Here is a 26,598-nt window from a genome sequence, read left to right as displayed (position 1 = left end):
ATGGGTTGGTTGGCCTCTTGGGTACCATGCAGTCACAGAAGCAGGTAATCGAAGAACAAACATTCCTCTGGTGTTTGGAGTCTCCCTTAGTTACCACCAGGCATCTGTTTGATTTCTTGCATAGCAACGAAACGGGGAGGGGAAGATGAGCGGCATCTGGAATGCCCTTTGATATAAGGTGGGACTCCGCTCCTGGCGGATTTGCTGGGAGTGTGCACAGAGGTGAACGATCAAGTATGCAGGAAGCAGGCCTCCTCCTGTTTCTCCTGGGGGCCCTGTCAGGTAGGAACTCATTTTGCCACCTTGTTTGCTCGACTCAGTTTACAGGATATCATTGTATGATAAAGTCCTGGAAGAGGAAATTGCCTCTGGGAGGCCGAGATTAACTGTGGGTTTATCTGCACTGATGAATGAAATGATGTAGCAACCGGAGCCGCAGGAGGTAGGGGTAACCCAGAGAAGGGGGTGCCTAGGGAAGCCACCATCTAGTCCATATCTGAACAGAATTCGCTTTCCCACTGGTGTTAACTGGCCTGTGCTGGAAGTCCTTCCAAGACCCAAGGTTGGGAAAATAATTTTCATAGCAGAGCTTAGTGTTTCAGAGGAGGAAATTTTTTTGTCTACTCTTCTAGGTCATTTTAGCTGGTCTACTAATGTAATTGACATAAAGCAGATTAACAATAGAAAAACAGGTTTAATTATGTACATAAGGAGGCCCTATAAGAATATGAGACCGAAGGCAGTCAGGCAACTGAGCCTCACAGAGAGGACACTGAGCTCCAGGCCCCGCTGAGCTCCCCGCCTCCCCTGCCCACCGCGCCTAGCCCACACGCTTTGTAGTTATCTTTGGTGATAGCTCTCTTCCTAGACCAGGCCCTCTATCTAAACTCTTTTAGAAAATTAAAGGGGAGATTCATTATTATTATTATTATTATTATTATTACTATTATTATTATTTTAAAAAGCTATTCCTCAATCTTTTGGGTCCCCATGCCTTTGTCTCAAAATAGTCCCCATGTCAAAGTGGCACAATCTAGGAAAATGTGTTCTGAACCCCTTCCGTGTATTATATATGTCAAGTTTATCTTTGTGGAGATTCTGGCCTTTCTCTGGAGACTTTTGGGGGCAACTTGAGCTTAGCAAATCCTGTAGAAAAACTGAGCTACTGAGGAGGTATTGTCTTATTCTTGGGTAGAGGAAGGGTCAAAGATTCTTTCTCATCTTCATCTTTATTAAAGAACTTCAAGAATCTTAAGGAGGTCTTTTTAATGTTGTCAGCTCAGATTATTGAAATTGAGCTTTTCATTTATTTATTTTTCTTTTCTTTTTTTATTGAGAGAAATCAATCTTTTTATTGATCTTTTGAGAGAGAGAGAGAGAGAGAGAGAGAGAGAGAGAGAGAGAGAGAGAGAGAGAGAGAAACACTGATGCATTGATGTGTGAGAGAAACATAGCTTGGTTGCCTCCTGTATATGACCCGATCAGGGATGGAAGCACAACCTGGGCATGTACCCTGATCAGGAATCAAACCTGCCACCTTTTGGTGTACAGGATAATGCTCCACCCAACTGAGTCACACTGGTCAGGGCAGAAATTGAGCTTTTTAAATTAAATCTTATTTTTTGATAGGTATCATACCATAATGTATAGAATTCAATCATGTTAAATTTGCAGGTTAATTTAGAGATAATTTACATCTTTGATGAGTTAGGTTAGTAAAACACTTAGAGGAGTGACTGGTACATAGTAAATGCTTAGTAAATGTTAGTAATTATTTTGTACTAGAGGCCCAGTGCATGAAATCTGTGCACTCAGGGGGATCCCTCTGCTCGGCCTAAACCCTCTCGCAGTCTGGGAGCCCTCAGGGGATGTCTGACTGGCTGCTTAGACCTGCAACAGACACCCTTAGCATGGCTGCAGAGGCGGGAGAGGCTCCCGCCACCGCCACTGCACTTGCCAGCTGTGAGCCCGGCTTCTGGCTGAGTGGTGCTCTACCTGTGGAGGTCAGTGTGCATGACAGCGACCAGTTGTTCCACTGTTCAGTTGACTCGCATATTAGCCTTTTATGCCTGCAGGATCGGGCTGAAACTAGTCTCCAACATCTCCCTAGGGGTCCCGGATTGTGAGAGGGGGCAGGCTAGGCCAAGGGACCCCACATCAAGCTAATATTCCTGCACAGTTGCTTAGGTTGCTCCAAAAGCAGCCTCTTACAGAGAACATCACCCAAATCTAACAAGTGAGTCGAGGGGCCAATTTCACACCAGGCCCCAGCACCATTTTGCTGCTTTGTTGCCTGGTCATAGAAAAACTATGATGTATCCCATGTGCACAGTCACCTGACAAGTGTGGAGTGACGACACAGTAGTAAGTATGTGCAGTCTGTTATCTATAAGACCCAGACGCAGCGAGGGCCTACTGTGGCCGCTTACTGAGTGTAACACCTGCTGAGGCAGCAGCATGCTGTGTGTAGAGTGGACAGGATCAGGCAGTAAAGTAGCCAGCATAATGCCTGATGAGCAGGTTCTTAGTGAATGCAAGTGGTTTCTCATTTCAGCAAAGCTATCACTCACCATGCCATTATTGAGAAAAACCTTAGTGAATTAAATCTGAGCAGAGGTGTCCTTTCTTCTTGGCTGGATGGGCACAAGTCCCGGGTGTGGGTGGGAGGGGCCAAGAGAAGGTGGGAAATTGTTAGACAAATTGCCAACCTTTCATTTTGCTTAGGACTGTTCTTGTCCTGCTGAACAGTGGGGAAACACGTTCATGAACAGCTCAAGGTGGGCTTTGCTGACTTTTTTTTTTTTTATTGTGAAAACAGAGGGCATGAGGAAATTATGCCTTAAAAAACCCAAGCACCAAAGCAACTGATTATTTTGCTCATTTTGAAAAACAATTTTTGGGAACATTTTGCCTCTAAATACTCCAGTATACTATTTTGCTTCGGGTTTTTATCACAAGAATGGTATAATAGGAAAGTCAATTTCAATAGATTTAAAAAAAAAAAATCTATTCGCATTCACATTACCTTAAGCCTCTGCTGTTTTGATTTATCTGAGTCCTTGTACAGTCCTTGTCCATAAACCTGGATATTTCTGTGAGTAAAAATAACTTAGCACAATGCATTTTGGTCTCTAATCTAAATAAGGTGATTTTAGATTTATAACAGCTTATATGAATGTATTTATATTTAAATGTTGCCTACATTTCCATTATTTCTTTGCATCCCTTCCCCCAAATTTGAAATAAAATCAACATTTTTTCATGTCCCGTTTGTTTCTAGAAATTTTACACCCAAAATTTCTAAAATTCCAGAAATAAACAATTTATAAGTTTTAAATTGCTTGCTGTCCTGAGTAGCATGATGGACCCGACATAGTCCTGCTTGGCCCCACCCAGGACTTGAATTATTCCTTTGTCCATCATCTTCAAGTTGTAGACACCCCCAATCACCATCCCAATTAGTCACTCATTAGCTAACTCTTGGGGTACTGAAGTGCTCATGTTTAATTAACCCTTACCTTAGTTCATAATGGCCAAAAGCACAAGAGTAATGATGCTGGCAATTTGAATGTACCCAAGAGAAGCCCTAAAGTGCTTCCTTTAAGTGAAAATGTGAGTACAGTACAATAAGATAATTTAGGCGAGAAATCACATTTGTACAACTTTTATTACAGTGCTAGAGGCCCAATGCACAAAATTCTTGCAAGAGTAGACTTTCCTTCCCCTGGCTACCAGCGTTGGCTTCCCTCTGGCTGCTGGCAGGCGGCACCCAGGACCTGGGCTACCCTCACAGCCCCGGCTTTCATCTGTAAGGTTGTTTGGAAGGACGTCTGGTCTAATGAGCATATTACACTTTTATTATTATAGATATTATTATAATTGCCCTATTTTGTTATTGGTTATTATTGGTAATCTCATGCTGTGCCCAATTTATAAGTTAGACTTTATTGTAAGTATGTACATATAGAAAAATATATATATTTAAACTATATCAGGTATCCATTGGGGGTCTTGGACATTATCCCTGTGAATAGGGAGATTACTGTATTCACTCTATGTCCTTTAGCTCAGTTGCCTCATTTGTAAAATAATGATATTAATAACCATCTGAGAGGATGGTTTTAAGGAGTAAATGAGAAAAAGAATTTTACATTATGCGCCTATTTGGAACATTGAATAAATGATAATTTTATGATTTTCCTAGTGCTGCTATAACAAATTACCTCAAATTGGATGGCTTAAAATAACAGAAATGTATTATTTCACAGTTTGGGAGATCGGAAGTCTGAACTAAAGGTGTTGGCAGGGTTGACTTCGTCTAGACTCTAGGCTTTGAGGGAGAATCTATTCCTTGCCTACCTCCCAGCTTTTGGTGGTGGCTTGCCATGCCTGGCTTGTAGCTGCATTACTTCAATTTCCCCCCTCTGTCACAACATGGCCTTCTTCCTTCTGTGTGTGTCCTTGTGTTCTGTCCTCATAGGGATACCAGCTGTTGGATTTAGGGTTCATCTTAATTCAGGGTGATCTCCTCTTAACTAAATACATCTGAAAAGACTTTTTCCCAAGTAAGGTACATTCTAAGGTTCTGGGTGGGCCTGAATTTGGGGGAAGATACTATTCAACCCCCCTCAGTAACCATTATTATGGAAGCATGAAAAAACATGACCTGCTGCTCTCCTCCGTATTGGCAAAGTCTCACAGAGTGTCAAGGAGACTTGAGAATGTCCTGAGGCATTCCTGGAAGAAACATACTTTCTCTTAAATTGCAAAGTTCCCTGTCTGTCATGAAGTCCAGAGTAGTTCACATGCCTCCTCTAAGTATCTCATTTCCTTTTCTGTAAAACAGGAGTTAATCTATCAACTAGAAAGTACTGACTGGCTCTCTCTACATGATACCTATAGCATCCAATAAAAACAAATAACTGTCCTTGAAATTACTTATGACTGTTGGGAGGTCTACCACGGAGCTCTTCAGTCATGCACACTCAACTCCCAGATGACACCATGAATGAAACGCTGATCCAGAGAAGGAGAAGGAACTCTTGTCAAATATTGGGCCCTTGTAAAAGAGAGGATGTCATGGGTAGACTAGATACTTCAAGTGGGTGCCTACCTGCTAAGGTGATGTTTCTCTTCTCCTGGCTCTTCACAAAGATTGGGAGAAAAGAGAAGGGAAGCAGGGAGACAAGAGAAAAGCAGCAGCTTTATGAACAGGATGACAAGAGCAGATTTCATGGTTGTTTGGTGGTGGTGGTTTCCTTAGCTGTAAGATCTCACACTCCCCTCTCCAAGTCTTGGCAGGAGTATATGTTCTTGGGGCGTGACCAGGTTCCGTCGCTGCTCAGAGCTACGACTCGAAGCCACAGAACCAGCTGTTAAGTCCCTGTTCCCAGCACAAGGCTTTGTGTACATGTGATTTTTATCCTTTTTAAATCCACAGCGGGAGAGGCGCTACACCTGATTCGCTTACCTGCTACTAGTAATGTGGCAGAGAATTCTTTACCTGGGACGTCAGTGCATAAGTTTTCTGTGAACTTATCAGCATCACTGTCACCTGTGATGCCAGGGTTTCCCCTGATAATCAACACCAGTCCCCTCACGGAAGCCTTCAATGTGAACGGTCTGTCAGGCACTGAGTTTGAGGTAAGTACTCTCTTACGCGCAATGGAAGTTACCTGAGAAGAGGAGTCCTGAAGATGAGAGCTCCATGGGATTCTAGATCAGTGATCATTTCTTCCTCTTTCTCTGGTTTAATCTCCCTTATTTCTGCAGATGCATTCTTCTTCCCTTTTTATTCTTGGAAGTGGCCTTGGGAAAATTAGAATGGAGTGAGGAGTCAAAATGTAATTTCATGGCAATCCCAGGGAAGTGCAGCATCTTGTTTTTAAAAAAAATATTTTTATTGATTTTAGAGAGCAAGGGAAAGGGAGAGAGAGAGAGAGAAACATCAATGATGAGAGGGAATCATTGATTGGCTGCCTCCTACATGTCCCCTACTGGAGATTGAGCCCGCAACCCCAGGCATGTGCCCTTGATTGGGAATCAAACCCGGGACCCTTCAGTCCGCAGGCCGATGCTCTATGCACTGAGCCAAATCAGGTAAGGGCAGCATCTCATTTTTATTTATTTATTTAATTTATTTATTTATTTTAAATATATATTTTATTGATTTTTTACAGAGAGGAAGGGAGAGGGATAGAGCAGCGTTTTTCAACCGCTGTTGCCTGGTGTGCCGTAGGTGCAGACAAGACAAGAATTTTATAATTTTTCACTATTTTGTTTACTTAATATTTCATAATAAAGTAATTATAAAATACTTTCTTTGTGTTTATTTGATTCCTATTCAAGAGAATTACTTTATATATAGTCAATATAGGCACAGAGTTAAATTTTTTAACATTTTCTAATGGTGGTGTGCCTAGTGATTTTTTTCATGAAACAAGTGTGCCTTTGCCCAAAAAAGGCTGAAAAACATTGGGATAGAGAGTTAGAAACATAGATGAGAGAGAAACATTGGTCAGCTGCCTCTTGCACACCTCCCACCGGGGATGTGCCCACAACTAATGTACATGTCCTTGACCGGAATCAAACCTGGGACCCTTCAGTCCGCAGGCCGACGCTCTATCCACTGAGCCAAACTGGTTTCGGCAGCATCTCATTTTTAAAGACTAGAAAAATCCAGTATATTCAGGGTTGCTAAGGGACTCATCTAGGAGCGTAACTTAAGTAGTGATAGGTTTTTTAATTCTCTGGTTTTCCTTTTTCTGTCTGTGGGACCAGAATATCTCCTGAATATTTTTCTTTTTTGTGAAAAGCAGCAGGGTCCACAGCAGTCCCTTTAGTGGAGAAGTGTCCTGGGGCTTGTGCTGGAAGGACTAAGGCAAACAGTCAGTTCCTCTGACAACAGGTGAAAGGTGGTTTCTAGGATGCTGTTTGCTTTCTTCCTAGTCATAACCATTTGCAAAATGCACGCACACAATGCAGACCTTCTTTCACAGGATTGCTAAGAATTCTGCCTTTACTTTTAGGTTGTCACTACTGGAAAGGAACCACTAGATTTTGAAACAGGACCAAACACATTTGATTTGCAGATTTACGTTAAGGATGACGTTGGTGTCACTGACCTTCAGATCCTAACTGTCCAGGTAACAGATGTGAATGAGCCGCCTCAGTTTCTAGGCAACTTGGCAAAAGGTAAGATACACAGCGTGTGTGTGCCATGCAGTGCACACGGTGGCATCAGGGAGGAAGGACCCTGGGGACAGAGCAAACCAGAAAAGTAAATGAAAAAGCAGCTGTTTCCCTGGGAAAGGCAGATGCTCAATGCGCAGGAAATAAATAAAATGCCCCCCAGCCCAGGGCTCCCAGGAATAATGCTCGGCAATTTACAAAGCCCTCCCTCCCCATCCGAGGTTTCTCTCGGGTCTTTCCCAGTCTTGGGGAGGAAGAGGAGGCTCGGGACCGAAAGTGGATCATTCTGAAGGCATTTGGCCAAGCCCACCAGGCTCCTCACTATGTCCTACTGCTCATTGACTGACTTGTTCATTTCCCCAAGGACGCTGACCCCTTGAGAGCAATGTGTGCTGGAATCTGCTACAGAGCAGGAATGACGCTTGTACACAAAAGCAGTGTTTCCCAAACTTTTGACATATGTTGTACCCCTTCTATAATTTTCGTAGCGCTGACTCATGAGAACATAGAATTAGGTGCAGCTAAGCAAGGTGCAGTGCATATCCCCACCAAACTCTTCCCGTACCCCTGGGGGTATGTGTACCACACTTTGGGAAACACTGCTTTAAGGGATGGGAGCATAGGGTACGGTAAATTCCTCAATACTCTCCCCTCTGGCTCTTGGCTGTGGATGCCACCAAGTCTATCATTTTAATCCAGGTTCTCCCCTGAACTCCACTCAAATATCCAGGCATCTTACCTAACATCTCCACTTGAATATCTACTAGACATCTGAAATGGTGTGATTTATAATAAGAAACATATATTTGGTTTTCCTCCCGTTCCTGACACAAAGCTCCTAAAACCCTTGGCTTTTCTGCAATGAGAGTGAGAAAGATACGTTTTGTTATGTTGATGATGTGATGTTTGGAATGCCCCTCGGTCACTTAGGCCTGGAATGGTGGCCAGCAGAGCCAATCCTGTGATTGGAGGGTTGGAACTTTCAGTCCCTCCACCCCTACACACTTCCCCCATCCCTCTCACCACTACAGAGGGTAGAGAAGATGGAAATGGGGTTCAATCACCAATAGCCAATGATTTCATTAATCATGCCCAGGTTGTGAGGCCTCCGTAAGATCTAAAAGGGGCTCAGAGCACTTCCAGGTTGGTGGAGATTCATGCACTCTTCCATCTGGCTGTTCCTGAGCTGCAACCTTTTATAATAAACCAGTCATCTGGCAACTAAAATGTTTCCTGAGTTCTGGGAGCCACTCGAGCATGTGAATCAAACTCAATGAGGGCGTTTCGGGAAGCTTAGATTTATCGCTGTTGGATCAGATGCATAGGTGACAACCTGGACTTGAATTCAGTCAGATTTCCAGCTGATGCCAGAGAATTTCTTGGTGGTGTAGGAAAAATGCACCCACACTGGAGCTGGCTGCAGATTACGTTATCTCAAATTTACTGTGCTCCCAATCCAAACTCTTAACTCTTACTTCAACCCCCTTACCCCCTACCATCCCCACCCAAAGCTGCTTTTCTTGTCTTTCCCATTTTAGTTAATGGCAACTCTATCCTTCCAGTTGCTGGGACCAAAACTTGGAAGTTCACCTTTTTCCCACAGTGCCAGCACACTTCATTTCCTTGGCTGTGTTTGGTTTTCTTTGGCTTACCTGGTTTGGGGATTTCTCATTTGCTTTATCTAATAAAATGTTTCTTATTCCACTGTGTGCGTGGGTGTAGGTCTAGACCTCTACATAGTGGAAGGAGCTAACCCTGGATTCAGTTACCAGGTTGAGGCCTTCGATCCAGAAGATACAAGTCACAATATACCCCTCAGTGTAAGTCTCCTTGTTAAACTGGAGAGGGGCTGACCAGGGAGCCTGGCGTCTTGGCAGGGTGGGTAATGGGAGAAATATGCTGCCCACTGCCAAAGCATAGAGGACAGGGGAGGTGGGCATCGGAAAGGGGACTCTGGAGACAGGCATCTCAGATTGGATTCATGGTTCTGTGTGATCTTGGACAAGTTCTCAATCTCTCTGAGCTTCAGTTTCTTCGTCCAATAAGAGCACCTACCTCAGTAGGGATATCATGAGTATTAGAGAATGCATGTAAAGCCACTTAGCATATTAAAATCGCCTGCCTAGCATATTAAAATTGCGCTGTGCTTTTTTTTTTTAATTCGAAGGTGATAAAAATCCAGCTATATTATTTTAAAAATAAGCATAAAATGTATACCCCAAAGATAATAACATTTCCTTTTCAGAGATGAAGCCAAGCTGCTTGGAACCAAGTTAAAAAATAAAAAATAAAAACGAGTCCCAGGAATTCCAAAGCAAAGGAGGAATTCCATAGAGAAAAGCATATTAGGTCCTGGAGAGCTGCTTCATGGTTCAGCCTGAGACAGCTGATCTCTCTTCTCTCCCTTTGGAGCTCTTGCAGCCACCAAACCTCAGGCAAAGAAGCCTGTTAGCTTGGCAAGGATGCCTCAATGCGCAGCTCTGCCCACGGCAGCTGGGCAGCCCAGGTGGGAGAAGATAATGCCAGTGGACAAACCTTGGAGCAGGCTACACGCCTGCAAACCCTGCCTTACAGAGAAGAGAATACTTGAAATATGACACTCAGGGAATTGGGAACACCCGGAGGCTGTTTTTGCTGTTTGCTGCATGATTTGCAGCTTCAACAGGACTGCTTTTTCTAAGAGGAGGAAGTGAGCCTTGGGAGTTAGCTCCAGGACCAATGTAATGCGGTCCACAGGGTCTGAAATAATGCTGTTTAAGATTATCGGATACATCTTAAGTTAGAGCATAGTCCATGTTATTATTAGAAGATATCTTTCAGTCAACAAAGAAAAGCAGCTGTTAACAAATCCAAAAGATAACGGAGAGGAAAAGGGAAGACTTTATTCAAATCATAGTTCCTGACCCACCAATTGATCCAATCTTATGTAAATGAGGAATCCAAACTGCACAGTTCTAATTGGTCAACATCATGCACTCTGATTGGTCATTATGGAGCAATTCAGATTGGTTAGTGAAGATGGAAATGAGACTATAGCTGTGAGGTTCTGATTGGATGGAGTAGGTCTCAGTTCATTGGTTGAAAGCAAAAAACGAGGAATTGCCTTGTAAAGTGGATTCAAACAGCAGGAGCCCAGCGCAGGAGGTTGAAAGCTCTGTCTGAGATTCTTCCTGGTGTACAGAATATGTGAGAGCCTCTGTCAGCAGATGGCCACCAGACGCTCATTATTTATAAAAGTTGGGCCCTCAGTTGACTGTGGGGAGTCCATCTCAGCAGATAAATGTCTTTTCTGGGATCACATCAAATGAATCTTCTCAGGATCCATACAACCCATTCATTCATTTAAGATTCTATTTGCAAGAATAAGTAAATGAATATGCAAACACTTAGTGGGTTTCTGCTATGTGCTAAGAGCAATACTAGGTCCTTTAAATGCATACTTATTAATAACATACTTGTCATACCAGTTACAATTGTGTTTGTCTGAAAAGAACAGAAAACATAACCACAGTGGCAGATACGGGATCTTCTTCTCCTGTGAGGAGTTCGGAGACAGGCAGGCAGGCAGTCCAGAGCTGGCATAGCTGCTGCCATAAAAAACCTGGGCTTTTCCTCTATCTTTCTGGTTTCCCATCCAGAACATGTGGGACTTGTCCTCTTTCTCCACTTCATGTTTACAAGATGGCTGCTACATCTCCAACCTTTACTTCTAAGTTCCAGGTAGGAAGGAGAAGGAGGAGAAGGAAAAAGAGGAGGGGGGGGGGCAGAGGAGGAGAAAGAAAATAAGAAAGGGTAGAAAGGGTAGAGGGTGAAGGGGGTAGGCGAGGCCCGTCTGTCCCTTTTTTGGTAGGAAAACAAAGACCCTCTTGGAAGTTCTAACTAGAAGACTTCTGCTCACTTCTCACTGTCCAGAACTCTGTCCTATGGCGACTAGGGGAAAAGGGATTTCAGATGGAGATGAGGTCAGCAACCCCAAGTTATACTTATACATTTAGTTCATTTCAACATTTACCAAGAATCCACTATGTGCCAGGTTTTCTATTTGCTACTTTGGATACAAAGTTGACAAAGACACATTTTTTTTTTTGTACCTCAAGAAGTTCACTGTCTAGATTGAAGGCATTCATGCATACCCCAAATAATTATAATTTAATAAGATGTAGTAGGAGCAAAGTGGGAGGAATCTCAGCTGTAAAAAAAAAATATTTATTTTTTATTTTTAAAATATATTTTATTGATTTTTTACAGAGAGGAAGAGAGAGGGATAGTTAGAAACATTGATGAGAGAGAGTCATTGATCAGCTGCCTCTTGCACACCCCCCACTGGGATGTTCCCGCAACCAAGGTACATGCCCTTGACCAGAATCGAACCCGGGACCTTTCAGTCCGCAGGCCGACGCTCTATCCACTGAGCCAAACCGGTTTTGGCAAAAAATATTTATTTTTCGATATCCATGTGCCCTGTATTGTTCCAAATTATGCAGAAGGAACAAGGTCACGGCCCCTTTAAACACACCTTCTAGATCAAGCCGTCACTCTCTGATGAAGGGAAGCTGCCCGGGTAGGGAGCAATGCAGCAGGTGTTGCTCCCATAAAAGAAAATGTGCTGCAACCAAAAGGGGCTAAGAGCAGCTGCAGGGATGTGGAGCCTGGAACGGAGTGGCTTCTGCAGAGTTGTTGTGGGAGGGAGCACTCCCAGTGGCAGCAAAGTGTTAATGAGTCTTTAACACCTGTGCTGGCACGAACAGCTGCACAGGAGGTTGACAGCCAGCCTGCAGGAGCAGCGAACATAAACTGGAAGGAAACTTTCCCAGGCTAGAAAAAGGTAATAACAGTTTGGGAAGTAACACACGATGGCCTTTGTTCTTGGACATTTTATTTGGGGCTCTTGGGGGTACTAAATGACATCTTTTTGCTCTGTGTACAAGGAGAAGGAGATGGGTTAATGCGCTATTGATCAAACCTGTGCTTTTCAAACCTTGGCTGTAAACCGAAGCCACCAGAGGAACTTAAAAAGAAAACACCACCCAGATGTCTGGGTCCCGCCCCCTAAAAGTCTGATGTAATTGACCCAAGAGATGTCATGGCCCAGGTGTCAGGCTTTAAAAGTGTTGCTCAGTAGTTGAGTATTGACCCATGAAACAGGTGGTCACTGTTGAATTCCTGGTCAGGGCACATGCCCAGGTTGCAAGCTCGATCTCCAGTAAGTGGGGAGGGAAGAGGGGGCATGCAGGAGGCAGCTGATCGATGAAATCAATAAAAACCTATTTTTAAAAAAAATTTAAAAGAAAATAAAATATTTTTTAAAAATAATAATTAAAGCCCCCAGGCAATCTCAGGTACAAACAGGGCTGAGAACAGCTGCTTTGAAACAGTTTCCCGAACTCCCCAATTCTCTCAGTTTTGGATTCTATGGGTCTGGGATGGGCCTGGGAATCTGCACTTTTGCCAAATACCCTGGGCAATTGTTCTGGTCCGAAAGGGTACTAGCTGGAACACTAGTATAAGTGTTTCTCAGAGGGGTCAGGCTCCTGTCTGAGAACACACAGAGGCTGCTTTTTTAAATGCAGACCCCTGGACTCCACACCAGAATGCCGAATTGGAACACTTCCTGGGTGATTCTGCTGCACCTACCCTTTGAGAACCACTGAGCTGAACAAACAAGCGCGGACTTTAATAACCACCAAAGCTTGTCTGTGCTCGTCTGCATGAAGCCACCTCCGCTTGGCCTGTGCTCGTCTTCTTACCCGGAGTGTCCCCGGAGTCCCTCTGCTGGTGACAGCGACTAGCGGAGACAGGGTGAATGAAAACTTGCTCTAGGACAGGTCCAGAAACCCAACTGCTTTAACATGACAAACCCTCACCCAGCTCAATGAAGTGAAACCGTGTCACGGAGGAAGTGAGTTGGGGCGAATGCAGAGACCACTGGCTTGGCTTCCTCATTTTTAGGGACATTCAAAGGAGCATGCAATTGTAAATTGTTGGCACCAGCACTGCTCCACGGCGCTGGAAGTCGACCAGAAAAGAATGCTGCGTATCTGTAGTTTTAACTGTTCTCGTAGCTCCATTCAAAAAGTAAAATGAGACAGGCAGAATTAATTTTAATGCAGCGTAAGTCAGTATGTCTGAACTACTGTCCTTTCAACATATAGTCAGCATGAAAACAACTTATGCAATAGTTCACACCCTTTTTAAAAAATATATATTTTATTGATTTTTTACAGAGAGGAAGGGAAAGGGATAGAGAGTTAGAAACGTCGATGATGAGAGAGAAACATGAATCAGCTGCCTCTTGTACACCCTCTACTGGGGATGTGCTCGCAACCAAGGTACATGTCTTTGACTGGAATCGAACCTGGGGCCTTTTAGTCCGAAAGTCGACACTCTATCCACTGAGCCAAACCGGTTTCAGCTCACACCCTTTTTTTTATAGCAAATCTTCGAGCTCGTTGTGTACGCACACGTGCAGCTCCTGCCCTTTCAGACCTGCAGCGAGGCAAATGCTCAGTGGTCACAGGTGCCCGTGGCCAGCCTCAGCCCCCCTCCCTGCGCACCTTCTGTGTTGGGATGGGGTGCAGGTGACGCACACTCAGAGGCAGGCGTCAGTGGTGGGCTGGGAATATAAAGACATGCGGGATGGTCTGTATGTGAATAATCATATATATCAGCATTTCTTCCCCGGACCGCCTCCCCCTGCCCGAAGGAGGCTCCCTGCAACCCAACCCCTCCCACCCACTCCCACGTCCCTCCTCTCCCTCCACTTGGCAATGGCACTGTAACAGCCGCACAGCCTCCTCTGAGACTCTCAGGACGTTAATCAGTTTCGCAGCTGGAAGCAAAGTGATCTAGTGCGGCAGTTCCTCCATTAAGGGGCTTTCTCGTGGCCTTTCCATTAGGGAAGGACTTCTGCATAAAGTGAAATGTGCTTTGTCTTCACCAGGGCAGACAAAGGATTAAATTAAAAGAGCAATAACCTCGCGAGTAGCCGGGCTACCAGGAGGGCAGCAGGGAGAGTAATTCTCTCCCCCGCCTCGGTCTTGCTCGTGACTCCCTCCGAGCTGTGGCAGCGGGGGGTCGTGTCTTTAGATCTTCTTGAGTTTATAGGAACTGTCGGGAGTTGGGGCTTTTCAGAGCCACTGATTTTCGGATGAGGAAGGGAAGGGAGGCTCTTGCCTGGTCAGGTCACGCTGGTGAGAACTGAGGTCTCTGACCCGGCTCCTGCCCAGCCCCTTCTCCTGTGTTCTGACACATGTGGTCTTTGGTGTCCTGCCCCTTTCTTCCCTGAGGGACAACATCCTCCTGTTCCCCGGGCACTTCCACCTCCCTCCCCCACTCCCCCACACACGCACACCAGTCCCGCAGCGGCCCCCTGCACCTGGCTGCTCGTGTGGAAGCCACCACTGAAGTCTCTGCAAAACACATTCCGCTCCAGGTTCTTATGAAAATGCCGAAGAGAGGAGAAAGCAGGGGAGCTGGACAACTCCCACTCCAAATGCATCCATCACCGCTGACCACTGTGTGCACACTGGGAGAGACTCTTTCTCAAATAAATAGGGATCATTGTCCTTATGATCAGTGAAACCTAAGTCAAAGCACGGGTCCCAGGCTGATTATTTTTTTAAAAAAGAAAGAGAGAGGAAAAAAAAAAAAAAAAAAGAAGAATGACAAAATATGAGATAGATTCTGCAGCTTTGTCAGTAGGAAATTGCTCTGGATAGCATTCTGCATTTACAAATGTGGCCCTTTTAAACACGTTCAAATACTTGCCTAGAACCCATTTGCCTCACCTTTACAATAAAACAACATGAGCAGGCCAAGTTAAGGGCTTGAAGCAGGGGTGTTTTTTTGTTTGTTTGTTTGTTTGTTTGTTTTTTATGGTATTTTCTTTTTCTCCTACGCACTCTCCTCCTCTCCCTGCCCCACCTCTCATTTCTGAGTTGGGATAGGGATGGGAAAAGGGAAAAGGGGAGGAATTGAGCCTTTTATAAAATATTCAGCTTTCAGTGAACAACATCATAGGATTGTGGCATCCTGTCCATAACGTGAGACAGCCCGGCCGGAAGGGGTGCCCTGCGCTGCTTGTCCTCCGGGTGGGTCTGGGGCGTGTTCTGGCAGGTCGCAGTCCTCGGCACTCTCAGGACTTGGGAGGAATAAAGAAAGGGTCCTTTCCTTCCCTCTGGACGTTGACTGCTCTGTGCTTGGGAAACAGGGGGCGGAATTCTTGTAGCTCAGTTCCATTGCAGGCCTGAGAGCCGCTGATGGCTGCAAACCCGCCCCGGTTGGCTCATCATTTGCCTGTGACTCCAATGGCAGTGGGGGAGCTGCCGGCGGAGGTGCTGTGTCCTCCCCAGGGAGCCTGACATTTCAGGAAACTGGGCCAGCTCCCTCTCACCCTCCTTTCTCCCTACACCGATGGCACCATAAAGGGTGAATGGGGCAGGAAGCGCGGCTCCTCGCCTTCCACACTGAAGCTTTTGTGTCCGTGAGCAAACCGCAGCTGCCAAGGGGCTGCGGGGAGAGGAACCTGGGGAGGTGGTAAAGGAATATTCCCCGCGGGGAGCCGGTGGGGCTTGTCTGACAAGCATTTGTTAACCGAATTGATCTGATTACTCAGGACTCGCCAGTCCTGGAGCAAGAGAGGGGCCGCCGATGCTTTTCATTCTATTTAATTTCTGTTTTCCAAGAATGAATATCAAGGGAGCAGCCTTGATTAAACAAGCCTGTGAAAAGGGGAGGGAATGCCAGGTTCGACAGAAAGCTTTCGGAATCGCTGGCAAACGGCCACGTGCCACAATATTTTTAGTCTATGGATATTATCTTCTTCCTAAGCACAGAACTGCTATCCCCATTCACGCGAGCTCCTAGGTTCAGGGATAAAGGAAATTAGCGTGATGCTAAGAGAGAGAGAAAAAAAAAATCAGGATTCCAGGAAATCAGACTTTTAATAAAAATTCCCCACGCTCCTAGTTCTACAGTTTTACCCTTTCTATCTGGCTCTGTTTTTCTTTTTCTTTTTTTTCTTGTTCATTTTTTGCTGAGGCTGTAGACAGAACTGGAGAAGATTTCATAATCAAGACTGGCATTACCAAATTCGAACAGATTTTTTTTTTTTTAAGTTTGACAAGTTTTTTGTTGCTGTATTTTCAAGGATTTTTCAAAAAAAGATTTTAAGATCCTTTAAGTTTGGAATGCTGCTCTCAGATGGGAAACAGGCAAGAAGAAAACCCCAATATTTAACGTTTAACAAATATTTATGGAGCAGCTATTACGTGGTAGGCTCTAGGGACATAGCCATGAGTAAGACGAAGCCCTTTTCCTCCGGATCTCACATTCTAACCGGACAGTCATAGTTCACATAGACGGAGGGCTCACCGTGTGCCAGGCACTGCTCTAGAACTCTGCACGACGGGGCATGCCCTGATTTGTTACTCTTTGTTGCACAAGCTCTCACAGCTGAAAAGGGGTAGGAACAGGACTCAGACTCAGCTGTCTGAACTGAACTCCACGGCCCCCATGTGTGACGCTTCCATTCCAGACGGGTCTGAGTGTCCTCCTTCTCTCTTCCCATCACACTCCGTGTGTATCCCTTCTGGACAACCTCTCCCGCATCTTTGTATCTTTCCTCCGTGGACCATAGCTTTTGCACAGCAGGACCTGACTGTCATCTCCATATCCCAAGACCTTGCACAGGGTGGGGGACCAACCAGAACTGGAGACCTATCTCCGAGAGCAGTGGTCGGCAAACTCATTAGCCAACAGAGCCAAATATCCACAGTACAATGATGGACATTTCTTTTGAGAGCCACATTTTTTTAAACTTGAACTATATAGGTAGGTACATTGGTATTAACTTAATTAGGGTACTCCTGAGCTGGCCCTTGCTAAAAACGTGGTATTTTATAGAAGAGCCAAAGAGCTGCATGAGGCTCTCGAGCCACGGTTTGCCGACCACTGTCCTAGAGCATTTCTAATCATGGGAAAAGACATCCCCATTTAGGTGCAAGTGGTAAATGCCCCCCCTTGGGTCTATAAACCCTTGTTTCACATCTCGTGCGAATTTCTGACCTGTGGATACATGAGGATTCTCTGCCAGGGAGGCTCTGCTTAAAGACATGGAACTGCTCCGTGTGCAGGCCGCTGCAAGCCTAGGCCGCTGCTCCCAGGAGAGTTGAGGGGGAGGGAACGTGGCATTTAAATGTCATGCCTCTGAGTGCATATGCGATTGGGGGGCTGGGAGAAGGGCACTCCTTGGTACTACTATCCAAATTGTTCCCCTCAAAAATATTTCCTCTCTAAGTGACCGGCAAGAGAGACTTAGTAAAATACTTGCGACAGTAGCACACAGTGCCATCCTTAACCAGCTGAGCTATAAAATAAGATTTAAGACTCTGGGGAAATGCTCAGGCTATAAATGAAAAGCGCAGATATTATAACATCAGCCCAATTTTTTGGAGGGTGTGTCTTTGCATAGAAAAGAGCATAGGCTATCCATGAAAATAATGATGGCTACAATGGAGTTTCCTTTTTATACTTCTCTGTCTTTCCCAATTTTTGTGTAAACGATAATATTCATCACAACTAGGAAAATATTACTAAATGGGAAATGGGAAGTAAACACTCTTTTAAACTGTTTAAAAACCTTATAAATGCCTGAAGGAGAACTTTAATGTCTTTTCTGTGCACCCTCTCTTCTCTGACGGGGAGCTCAGCTGTGATGACAATACCGAGTCTCTGGGTTGCCTTTGATTCTAGACTTCAGGGGCCGCGGCTGTGGTTGCAAAAGCTCCTGAAGGAGAGGTCATCCTCATCCTTGTAGGAAATAAGAAAACCTTCTAACCTTAAAGCCCCTCGGGCCCTAGCTGGTTTGGCTCAGTGGATAGAGCATCGGCCTTTGGACTGAAGAGTCCCAGGTTCGATTTCAGTCAAGGGGACATGTCCAGGTTGTGAGCTCAGTCCCCAGTAGGGAGCACGCAGGAGGCAGCCGATCAATGATTCTCTCATCATTGATGTTTCTAACGTTCTCTCTTCTCCTCTCTGAAATAAATAAAAATATCTTTTTTAAAAGCCCTTTGGAACAAATAGACATACACGTGTGGCCCTTCACATTTCATAGCATGCATTGGAATTTAATCCTCATGTGACCTGAACTAGCAGTTGGTGGTATCATCCCTAAATGATAGGCAAGGAAGGGACTTGTCCCAACCAGAATTTGGACTCAACTCTTTGGATCCAGGTCCTTCCCCTGCATTGTTGACTCTATCAGGGGAGCACGGGCTCCATCTTGATGAGCACTGTGGAGAGCAAAGGGTGGTCCTCCTTTGAGCAGGCCCTTCATGGACTGGACAGATAAGCCCATATTCCTGCCAGAGCAAGAGGTGCTGGGCAGAGGGTCCTCCAGAGAGCTGGGCTGGGCACTGGAAGCCAAGAAGGACAAAGACTCTCAAGTACCCAAGACACTGGAAGACTTGGCCAGTGGCCACAGCCCTAAGATCAGATTTTGAAATAGACCAGCTTCTATTTCTCCAAACCAGCTTCAAACTTGGGCTCCGTTAAGTTCATCTTCTCTCACACTTGTCCTTCCCTTGGCCCTTCCATCATTTCAATGAATGATGCTTATGAACATTTGCACCCCCACGCTATCATAAGTTCGGTTAAGTGTAAAGACCAGATCTCCTTTACTCGAGTATTGTCCTGCTCCCGAAGGCATGGTGGCCATGTGTAAACAGTGTTGGTTAAAGAAGGGGGCCTGGGCAGCGGCAGTGAGGATGCCGTGACAGAGAAAAGGAGATGGGCTCAGATGCAGAAGGCCAGGCAGGGCCTTTTATAGGTATTCTGTAACTAAAGCAGGGCCCAGTGACAGCTCCTCAGGATGTGGCAAATCGGGGTCAGAGGCTCAGACCAACAGGTCCAGACGTTTCTTGATTCAAGAGCCATTAAGCCTGAGAACTCACTATTTGGGCTTCATCCTGATGCATCAAGAATGTTCCGTGAGCCAAGAATATAAAACGGGAACTGAACAGACATGTCTTCTGGGAAAAGGCAAGTGTGCTTAGTCACATTCTTTTTGTCCTTGTTTTTTAGTATTTCCTGATTTCTCCCTCGAAGAGCTTCGGCATGTCTGCGAATGGGACGCTCTTCTCCACAACAGGATTTGACTTTGAAGCAGGGCATAACAGGTAGCCTTTGCCAATGAGCTTGCTTGAAGTTCCTTTATCTGAGGGCCAAGGAGCAGGTGTAATGCAGCCTGAGTGAGGGCATCTAGGGAGGCCCTGGGCCGTTTGCTGCCTTCCTGGAAAGGGAATAAGGCAATTATATGGAAAGCCTCCTTCCCCATCCCAAATCTTCCTCTGCAGATAATAAGAATGAAGGTGTGAGAGAGGGTGCCCAAAGCACGGGGAGAGGCAGCTGCCAGAGCCCTTGGCGAACATGAAAGCACAGGGTGGAAGTGAGCAGACCTGAAAAGACGTGAGGAGAGGCCAGGGTTGGAAGATGAAAACACCCAGGCTCTTGGCTCTGCACGGGCTGTGAGAACCAGGGCCTGTGGCTTAACCCACAACAGCCTTGGTTCCCTCCATGAGTGCAATACACACTTTGTAGAGTGCTGTGAGGAATGATGGAGATGGAGTGTGCAAGTTGGAGGGCATGAGCACATGTGAGGGGTGGCCATGAATGAGACCTGCAGGACGAGAAAGGCAGGAGCGGGGTCTTAGAGGTGGGGAAGCAAGAGTGAGCATAGGACGCCGGACTCTGCAGGAGCCCCTGGAGGGGGTGGCAGAAAGGAAACAGACGTTCCTCCCCACTCCCACCCCGCATTTCAAAGCTTGCCTCCCACACTTGGACTGTTCTCCTGACAGTTACCTTCTCACTGTGGAAGTGAGGGATAGCCAAGGGCTCAGAGCCTCCACCTGGCTGCGGGTGAACATCGTGAACATCAACGACGAAATCCCACGCTTTACCAGGTAGGCCTGGGGCACATCTCTCTGAGGGGACAGAGCCTCCTCAGACACATTGAATACAAGACAGAGGGGAGTCCTGCTCTGGCCTGGAAGAGAGGTAAGAGGCCTGAGATCATCAGTGTCCTTTCCCTGGGTCTGGGCTCCCGTCTTCCACCTTTGCTCCCCCTGACTCTGCACCCCCATGTTCACATGCACCAAAGGATTATGGGTATGGCTGAACACGACGCCCCCATTGGAGGTTTGCCACTGGGCTTGTGGAGAAGGTAAATACCGTATAATGTTTCCATAGTTTGGCTTTTCATGGTTTCAGTTACCTGGGGTCAACCACAGACTGAAAACATTAAATGGAAGATTCCAGAAATAAACATTCATAAGTTTTCAATTGCACACAGTCTTGAGTGGTGTGATGAAATCTTGCAAGGTCTGCTCCATTCCACTTGGGACATGAATCACCTCTTTGTCCAGCGTAGCCACACTGTATATGATCCTCTCCACCCCCTTAGTCACTTAGGAGCTCTCTGGGTTATCAGATAGACCAGTGATTTTTTCAAACGGTGTGCCGCAAGCATTTGTAAAACATGCTGGGTGCTCTGAGTTCCTTCCCGCCAAGGTGGGTCTGGCAGCTCCTACATCCAGCAGAGGTGAGAAGGTGAGTGAATCCGATGGAGGCAGCCTGTGGGGATGTGCCCATCACCAGCCCCTGCACAAAGGGGAGACCTGAGCCTGTCATAGGTGGGGATTTAGGAGGGGAAGATAGAGTTCTAAGACAGCATAGGACCCTGCAAACAGTGTGGCTTACTGCAGAAGATGTGGCCTGCCCCAGTCACTGGTGGGCTCAGAGGCAGCCACAGGCAAAACCACCTGCCTGGGGTTAACGGCATTAATGGCTGTGAATAAATTCAGCCAGGAGGCTTCACTAGGGAGAGTGCTTGCGACCGACCGACTGATGACCTTGGGCCTCTTATCTCTCTGAAGTTGGGAGGTATTAAGACCACCCCACTCCCAGGCTGACCTGGTGCCATTTGGCAAAACCCAGCACAGTTGTGAAACTTCTGGATTTTAGCAGTCTACAGCCCAGGTGCTGGGTGTTGATGTGGAGGCAACAGCAGCAGATACATCCCCACGTAACGTCTCCCGCCGATGTCTGTTGCCAGGGTAAGCTCAAAAGCATAAGGCAGTGCACTTCTGCTGACGGGTTCCTCCAGGGGCACAATCCAGGCAGTTTATAAATAGTTATGACATCCCAGCTGGACTCAGATTCCAGCACTGGCCACACAGCACCGTGGACTCATCAGGAACCCCCAGAGGAAGGTGATGGCGAGGGGGCCGGAACCCTCCCTGGTCTGCGAGGTGGGAAAACAGGCTAACAGAGTTGCAAAGGAGAAAATAGTGTCTCCCAAGGGGGCAGGACTTGTAGACCATCTGCTTTGGACTACGTTTTCCAAAATAAAGCAATTGACCTCTGCAGAGAGAGAACATGACCTTGGCTGGTTGTTGGGGCTCCAGAGATCCATCTGGAACTCGGGTGCTCACTTTTTGGTTTGAAAGATGAACCTGTTAGGCTCCGTCCCAGACAGAGAGCATGACCTCTGTGGCCATCTAACCATTAAAAAAAAAACAGTCGACCTTATTTCAAGCAGTGGTCCATGGCCGTTGGCAGGGATGGGTCTGTGAAAGTCTGCCTCTTGAAGGAGGATTTGGGGCAGGAGTTGCCCTGACATTGCCCGGACTGCTGCTGGTGGCACAGCTCTTCAGAGTCAGTCAGCCTAGTCCCTCAGCCGTCCACGATCCAAAAGAGTTTGCTTAGTTTCAAACAAGGTGCTGACTTAGAGGGTTTTCATGATTCAGCCATGACCCCCCCCCACCCTCCACCCCACCCCACCCCATCCACACACACACACACCCCACTCCCCGAATCAGAACTAGGACTAACCATAAATTGCTTAATTCAGGATTAACAAAATTAAATCCTCAAACTGACTCAAGTACAGTGAATTTGAATGTGAAGCAAAAATGTAAACTGTGGAACAACTCTTCCATCTTTATTGTTTGCTAAGGTCCTACTAAGACCAAAGCAAGAACTGTTTCTGTTGGTGAAAGACTCTCCCGGCTGTGACAAACATCCGAATGCTTTGTGGTCTCATGAGTACACTCTGGGAATCCGCTGTTATTCCAGCGGAGCACTTGACTATAAAAGCACTGGACTTACATTTCCTCTCCACGTGCCAAGCGCGGTGCTTGCTGTTTTTGCAGAGCACTGTTTTTAGATTAGGTCTTTCTCCCCTTCCACCCTTTGTTCCCAGTCCTTTTCAACCTGGTGCTTGGCAGTATAGACACAACCGTATGCACCTACTGGATATTTATTCATAGTGATGAAGTCATCAGATCACGGTCACCCAGGATTCACCCCCTTCCCCCTGAGAGTGGCCACTGGCCCTTGTCCACCATCACCCAGGCTCTGGAGGTCCTGTTAGGAGGGAAAAGGTGCGGCAGTGAGTCAGAGCTCTACGCTATGGGATGGCTGCAAAGCCCCAGGTTTCCCTGTGCTTTGAATGGATCTTAACTGTGGCCTGAGGATAAAGTCTTTACATTACATGATATTTTACTCACACTTGGGTTCCCAAACCAAATAACCCAAAGATGTCATCTTCTGCCAGGCTCAGTGTCCAGCCAGCCAAGGGGAGAATGTTTAACCTGAGGAGCTGTGCTATCCCAAGCAGCATGCCCAGCCCCCTGCCCAGGGACCCGATTCCCTGCGCCGCCCCCCGCCCCCCCAACATGGACCAGATGAGCCTTCGGAAGCAGTACAGTCTGAAACAACTGACATTTGGAGCTGGATGCTTCCTTGTAATAGGGGGGCTGTCCTGTGCATTGTGGGATGTTTTGCAGCATCCCTGGCCTCTACTCTCTAGATGCCAATAGCAGCCTCCTTCCCTGACTGTGACCACCAACATCACAGGCCCCAGGGAGACCACAGCCTTAGGGAAGGAGGGAGGCGGAGCGGGGAGGGGGATTCTCCTCCCGAGGAGGCCTGGGCCTGTCCTGTGAGAAGCTGGGAGCCTGTGCTCGTCACCTCTGGTGATTTCCTGCAACGGCCCTGCTCACACTTTAAAGTGCACGTCAGCCCCCCGGTGTCTTTTGAAAACGCAGATTCTGAGTCTGTGGGTTGGCGTGTGCTGAGTTCTGCACCCCCAGGAGCCTGTTAGAAAGCAGGGACCATGGCTGAGGTAGCAGGGACACCGCTGGGGTGGTGGCACAGGCGGCACGGGAATCTCTTTGATGCAGGGTAACAGAACCCACTCCAAGTAACCGAAGGAAAGCTTGAACAGGTTAGAAACGGGGGCTCTCAGATGATGGGCATAAGGGCTCAGTCCTGATGTAGGAGCTGGGGCTGGCCCCTCTCTCCTCTGGCACTGGTTCGGTTCCTGCCATCCCTGCCTCCTCGGCCCTACTCACTTGTCTAATCCTGGACCCATCAGTGGGCACAGCACAGATCCCCTGAGTGGGGGGTGTGAGGTAATTGAGTGGATTAACAGGCTGATTCAGTGGAACTCTGGAGGAGGAGGAGTCCATGGCACCAGGTGGCTTCTTGATCGGAACAAGATTCCTGTCCCCATCAGTGGACTCACCTCTGGGAGGTCACTTCATGAGTGGGGCAGGCCCCGGGTGCACAGAGGAAGAGGTTGGGGAGGGCGTGGGCCCAGGTTTCTCTTCCTGCCTCGGGCTCTACCAGAGGTTCCCTCTCCCTTTTCCTGGTGCTGGCCCCACCTGCCCTCCAGGCATGATGAGAAAGAGATGCAGAAATACTCTTTTAAAAAATATGTTTATTGCCGAAGCAGGTTTGGCTCAGTGGATAGAGCGTCGGCCTGCGGACTGAAAGGTCCCGGGTTCAATTCCAGTCAAGGGCATGTACGTTGGTTGCTGGCACATCCCCAGTGGGGGGTGTGCAAGAGGTAGCTGGTCCATGTTTCTCTCTCATCGACGTTTCTAACTCTCTATCCCTCTCAATTCCTCTCCGTGTAAAATCAATAAAATATATATTTTTTAAAATGTATATTTTTATTGATTTTAGAGAGAGAGGAAGAGAGAGGGAAAGAGAGACAGAAACATCAACGACAGAGAAACATTGATCAGCTGTCTCCAGCATGCCTCCTACTGGGTATCGAGCTCACAAGCCAGGCATGTGCCCTCACTGGGAATCAACCATGACCTCCTAGTTCATGGGTCGATGTTCAACTACTGAGCCACACTGGCCAGGCTGCAGAAATATTCTGAGCTCAGGAAATGAATGCCATCATTTAGATCTGAGATGTAGCCTTCCCTCTTAAAGAAGATCTCATTTGGGAAAAGCCACGTTTAGGAAATTGGCAAATTAGAGGTGACTATTTGCCCCACTGAAATGATTTTTTCTCAGCAGTAGGACTTCCTGCAGAGTAATTTTAAAGAATAAGCCTCCCTTGGTGCATTCAGAATCACTCAATTTACCCAACTTATATAGTAAAAACTTCAAACCTCCCTGTCTTATTACCAGCCTTTTCTATAGGCAGCGGAGGTCTGAGGAAGATGGGTAAATTGGTGATTTGGGGCTATTTTGTAGAAGTCATCCTTGGAGGGCAGTGCTCTGACCTTGGCTTCTGAGGAGAGTTGGGGGGGGGGGGTGCGCTCATTTCTCCATTCGGAGGGCTGACCTCATGATTAATGCTGTTTGGGAAGGTATACAAGTTCTGTGCATAAATTCTGCCTCCTCAAGCAAAGAAACAAGGGGGAAGAAAAAAAAGGGAAAAAAAAAAAGGAAGAAATTAAAAAAAAAAAAAACTGAGCAGAAAAGAGATTAAAAAACAAAAACAAAACTAGAATAGAGGTTTACAATGTGTCTGGCTGCCATGTGATGGGAATCAGAAATCTGTCATTCTGGACGTTATTTCCAGATGGGTTTTAAAAATCATCCAGGGAAATTCTGCACCAGAATTGGAAGAAAAAGAGAAGCCGGCTGGACAAACCAACCATGCCTGTTTTAAAACAACGTTAACGCTCATCTGAACCGGCATCAGGTGTAGGTGAGGTCAGAGACCTCTGCCCGTGTAAACCACTGCAGGAACCGCGTGGCGCTTTCTTTGCCTCCACAGAGATGTGATCCTTGGAAACACAAAGCCAGCCTCCCATCCTTTCAGCTGCTGCGTCCTCCCTCTGAGCATGCTGATGCAACTTCCACAGCTCGGAGCTATATTTAGCATGAACCAAAATACCCACCTCCCAGTCTCTACCCTCCCGTGTCCCTGAAAATTAGCTGTGTCTGCTGTATTTCTGTTCCAGCCCAACGCGAATGTATGTGATTCCGGAGGAGCTGGGCCCAGGAACCATCGTAGCCAATATCACAGCTGAGGACCCTGATAATGAAGGTTTGGCCGGTTTCCTCCTCTACAGCATCACTACTGTTAACAGCTATTTCATGATAAATCAGTGTAAGTCACACACACGCACATCATTTAGGTGCATCTTTTAATTCAGCCAGCCGTTTGGGTTGTTTTTCAAATATTTTGTGTGCCTTCTGATCTGAGCATGCCCTTCTGTCTAGAATATCATAAGTTGATAGGGTAACAAGCCTCTTAAAAACAGCTGGCATCACCCTGGCCGGTAGTCCTAGAAAGGCTGGGGACCAGCACCGCTCCAGTAACCTCAGCAGCTAGAGTTCTAGCCTCTTACCTGTAGCTCTACTATTAATCTGAATAGTTACCCAATTCACATCTCTCAGCTACAAAAGTCTCCAGTAAGGGAACCCAGGGGGTCAGGCTGGAGTCAGCTGCCTACCAGTCCAGTCATCGATGGGCCCATCCCTGAAGTATGGGGTGAACAATTCTAGAAGGGTCACGCCAGATATCCCAATCAATGTCCAATACATGAATTTACACGTGAATTTTTAAAAATGTGTTTGTATGAGGATAGATTCTGTGTAAGCCTATCCCCATATCAGAAATGTCCTTTTCAATGTCCTGTAGGTCTCCATCTGCTTTTACTCTTCATTTCTCTCCAAAGAGTCATGTTCTAATCTTTGCCTTCGTAGTGACCGGTTCCATCCAAGTGGCCCACAGGCTAGACCGAGATGCAGGTGAATTAAGACAAAATCCCGCCATTTCTCTGGAAGTTCTGGTGAAGGACAGACCCTTCGGGGGTCAGGAGAATCGCATGCAGATAACCTTCCTGGTGCAGGACATTAATGACAACCCTGCTACTTGCAGCAAGTTCACCTTCAGGTACTCACGCCCTGAGACACGTGCTGGGGATTTCACCTCCTCAGTGGCCCTCAGCCCTTGTGGCCGCTCCGGTTAGTCTCAGGTGAAGCTGAAGAATTACGGGCACTAGGACGTGGCTCATGAAATAAGTAGATTTGAAATGTCCGATTTAGTCGATAGGTTTTCCTCCCATCATCTTTTTTTCTTGCCTCTCTTTCCTT

The 26,598-nt window shown here is 46.6% G+C and overlaps 1 protein-coding gene across 1 annotated transcript in view; it reads left to right on the top strand.

Moving 5' to 3' along the window:
* Positions 1-236: 236 nt before the first annotated feature.
* The window catches only part of CDHR3 (cadherin related family member 3), a gene marked incomplete at both ends in the record, with an annotated part of 52,666 nt that continues 26,304 nt past the window's right edge, over positions 237-26,598 (top strand). The window contains 8 exons of the mRNA XM_084897819.1: positions 237-282; positions 5,441-5,643; positions 7,029-7,194; positions 8,914-9,011; positions 19,273-19,367; positions 20,046-20,150; positions 25,461-25,609; positions 26,209-26,398. Of these exons, the coding sequence (XP_084753945.1) occupies positions 237-282; positions 5,441-5,643; positions 7,029-7,194; positions 8,914-9,011; positions 19,273-19,367; positions 20,046-20,150; positions 25,461-25,609; positions 26,209-26,398 (1,052 nt within the window). The remainder of the gene's footprint in view (positions 283-5,440; positions 5,644-7,028; positions 7,195-8,913; positions 9,012-19,272; positions 19,368-20,045; positions 20,151-25,460; positions 25,610-26,208; positions 26,399-26,598) is intronic.

Source organism: Pipistrellus hanaki, assembly GCF_964339955.1.
Source record: "Pipistrellus hanaki genome assembly, chromosome: 10".
In the NCBI taxonomy this organism is placed as follows: domain Eukaryota; kingdom Metazoa; phylum Chordata; class Mammalia; order Chiroptera; family Vespertilionidae; genus Pipistrellus; species Pipistrellus hanaki.
This window is presented reverse-complemented; position numbering and strand designations above follow the sequence as displayed.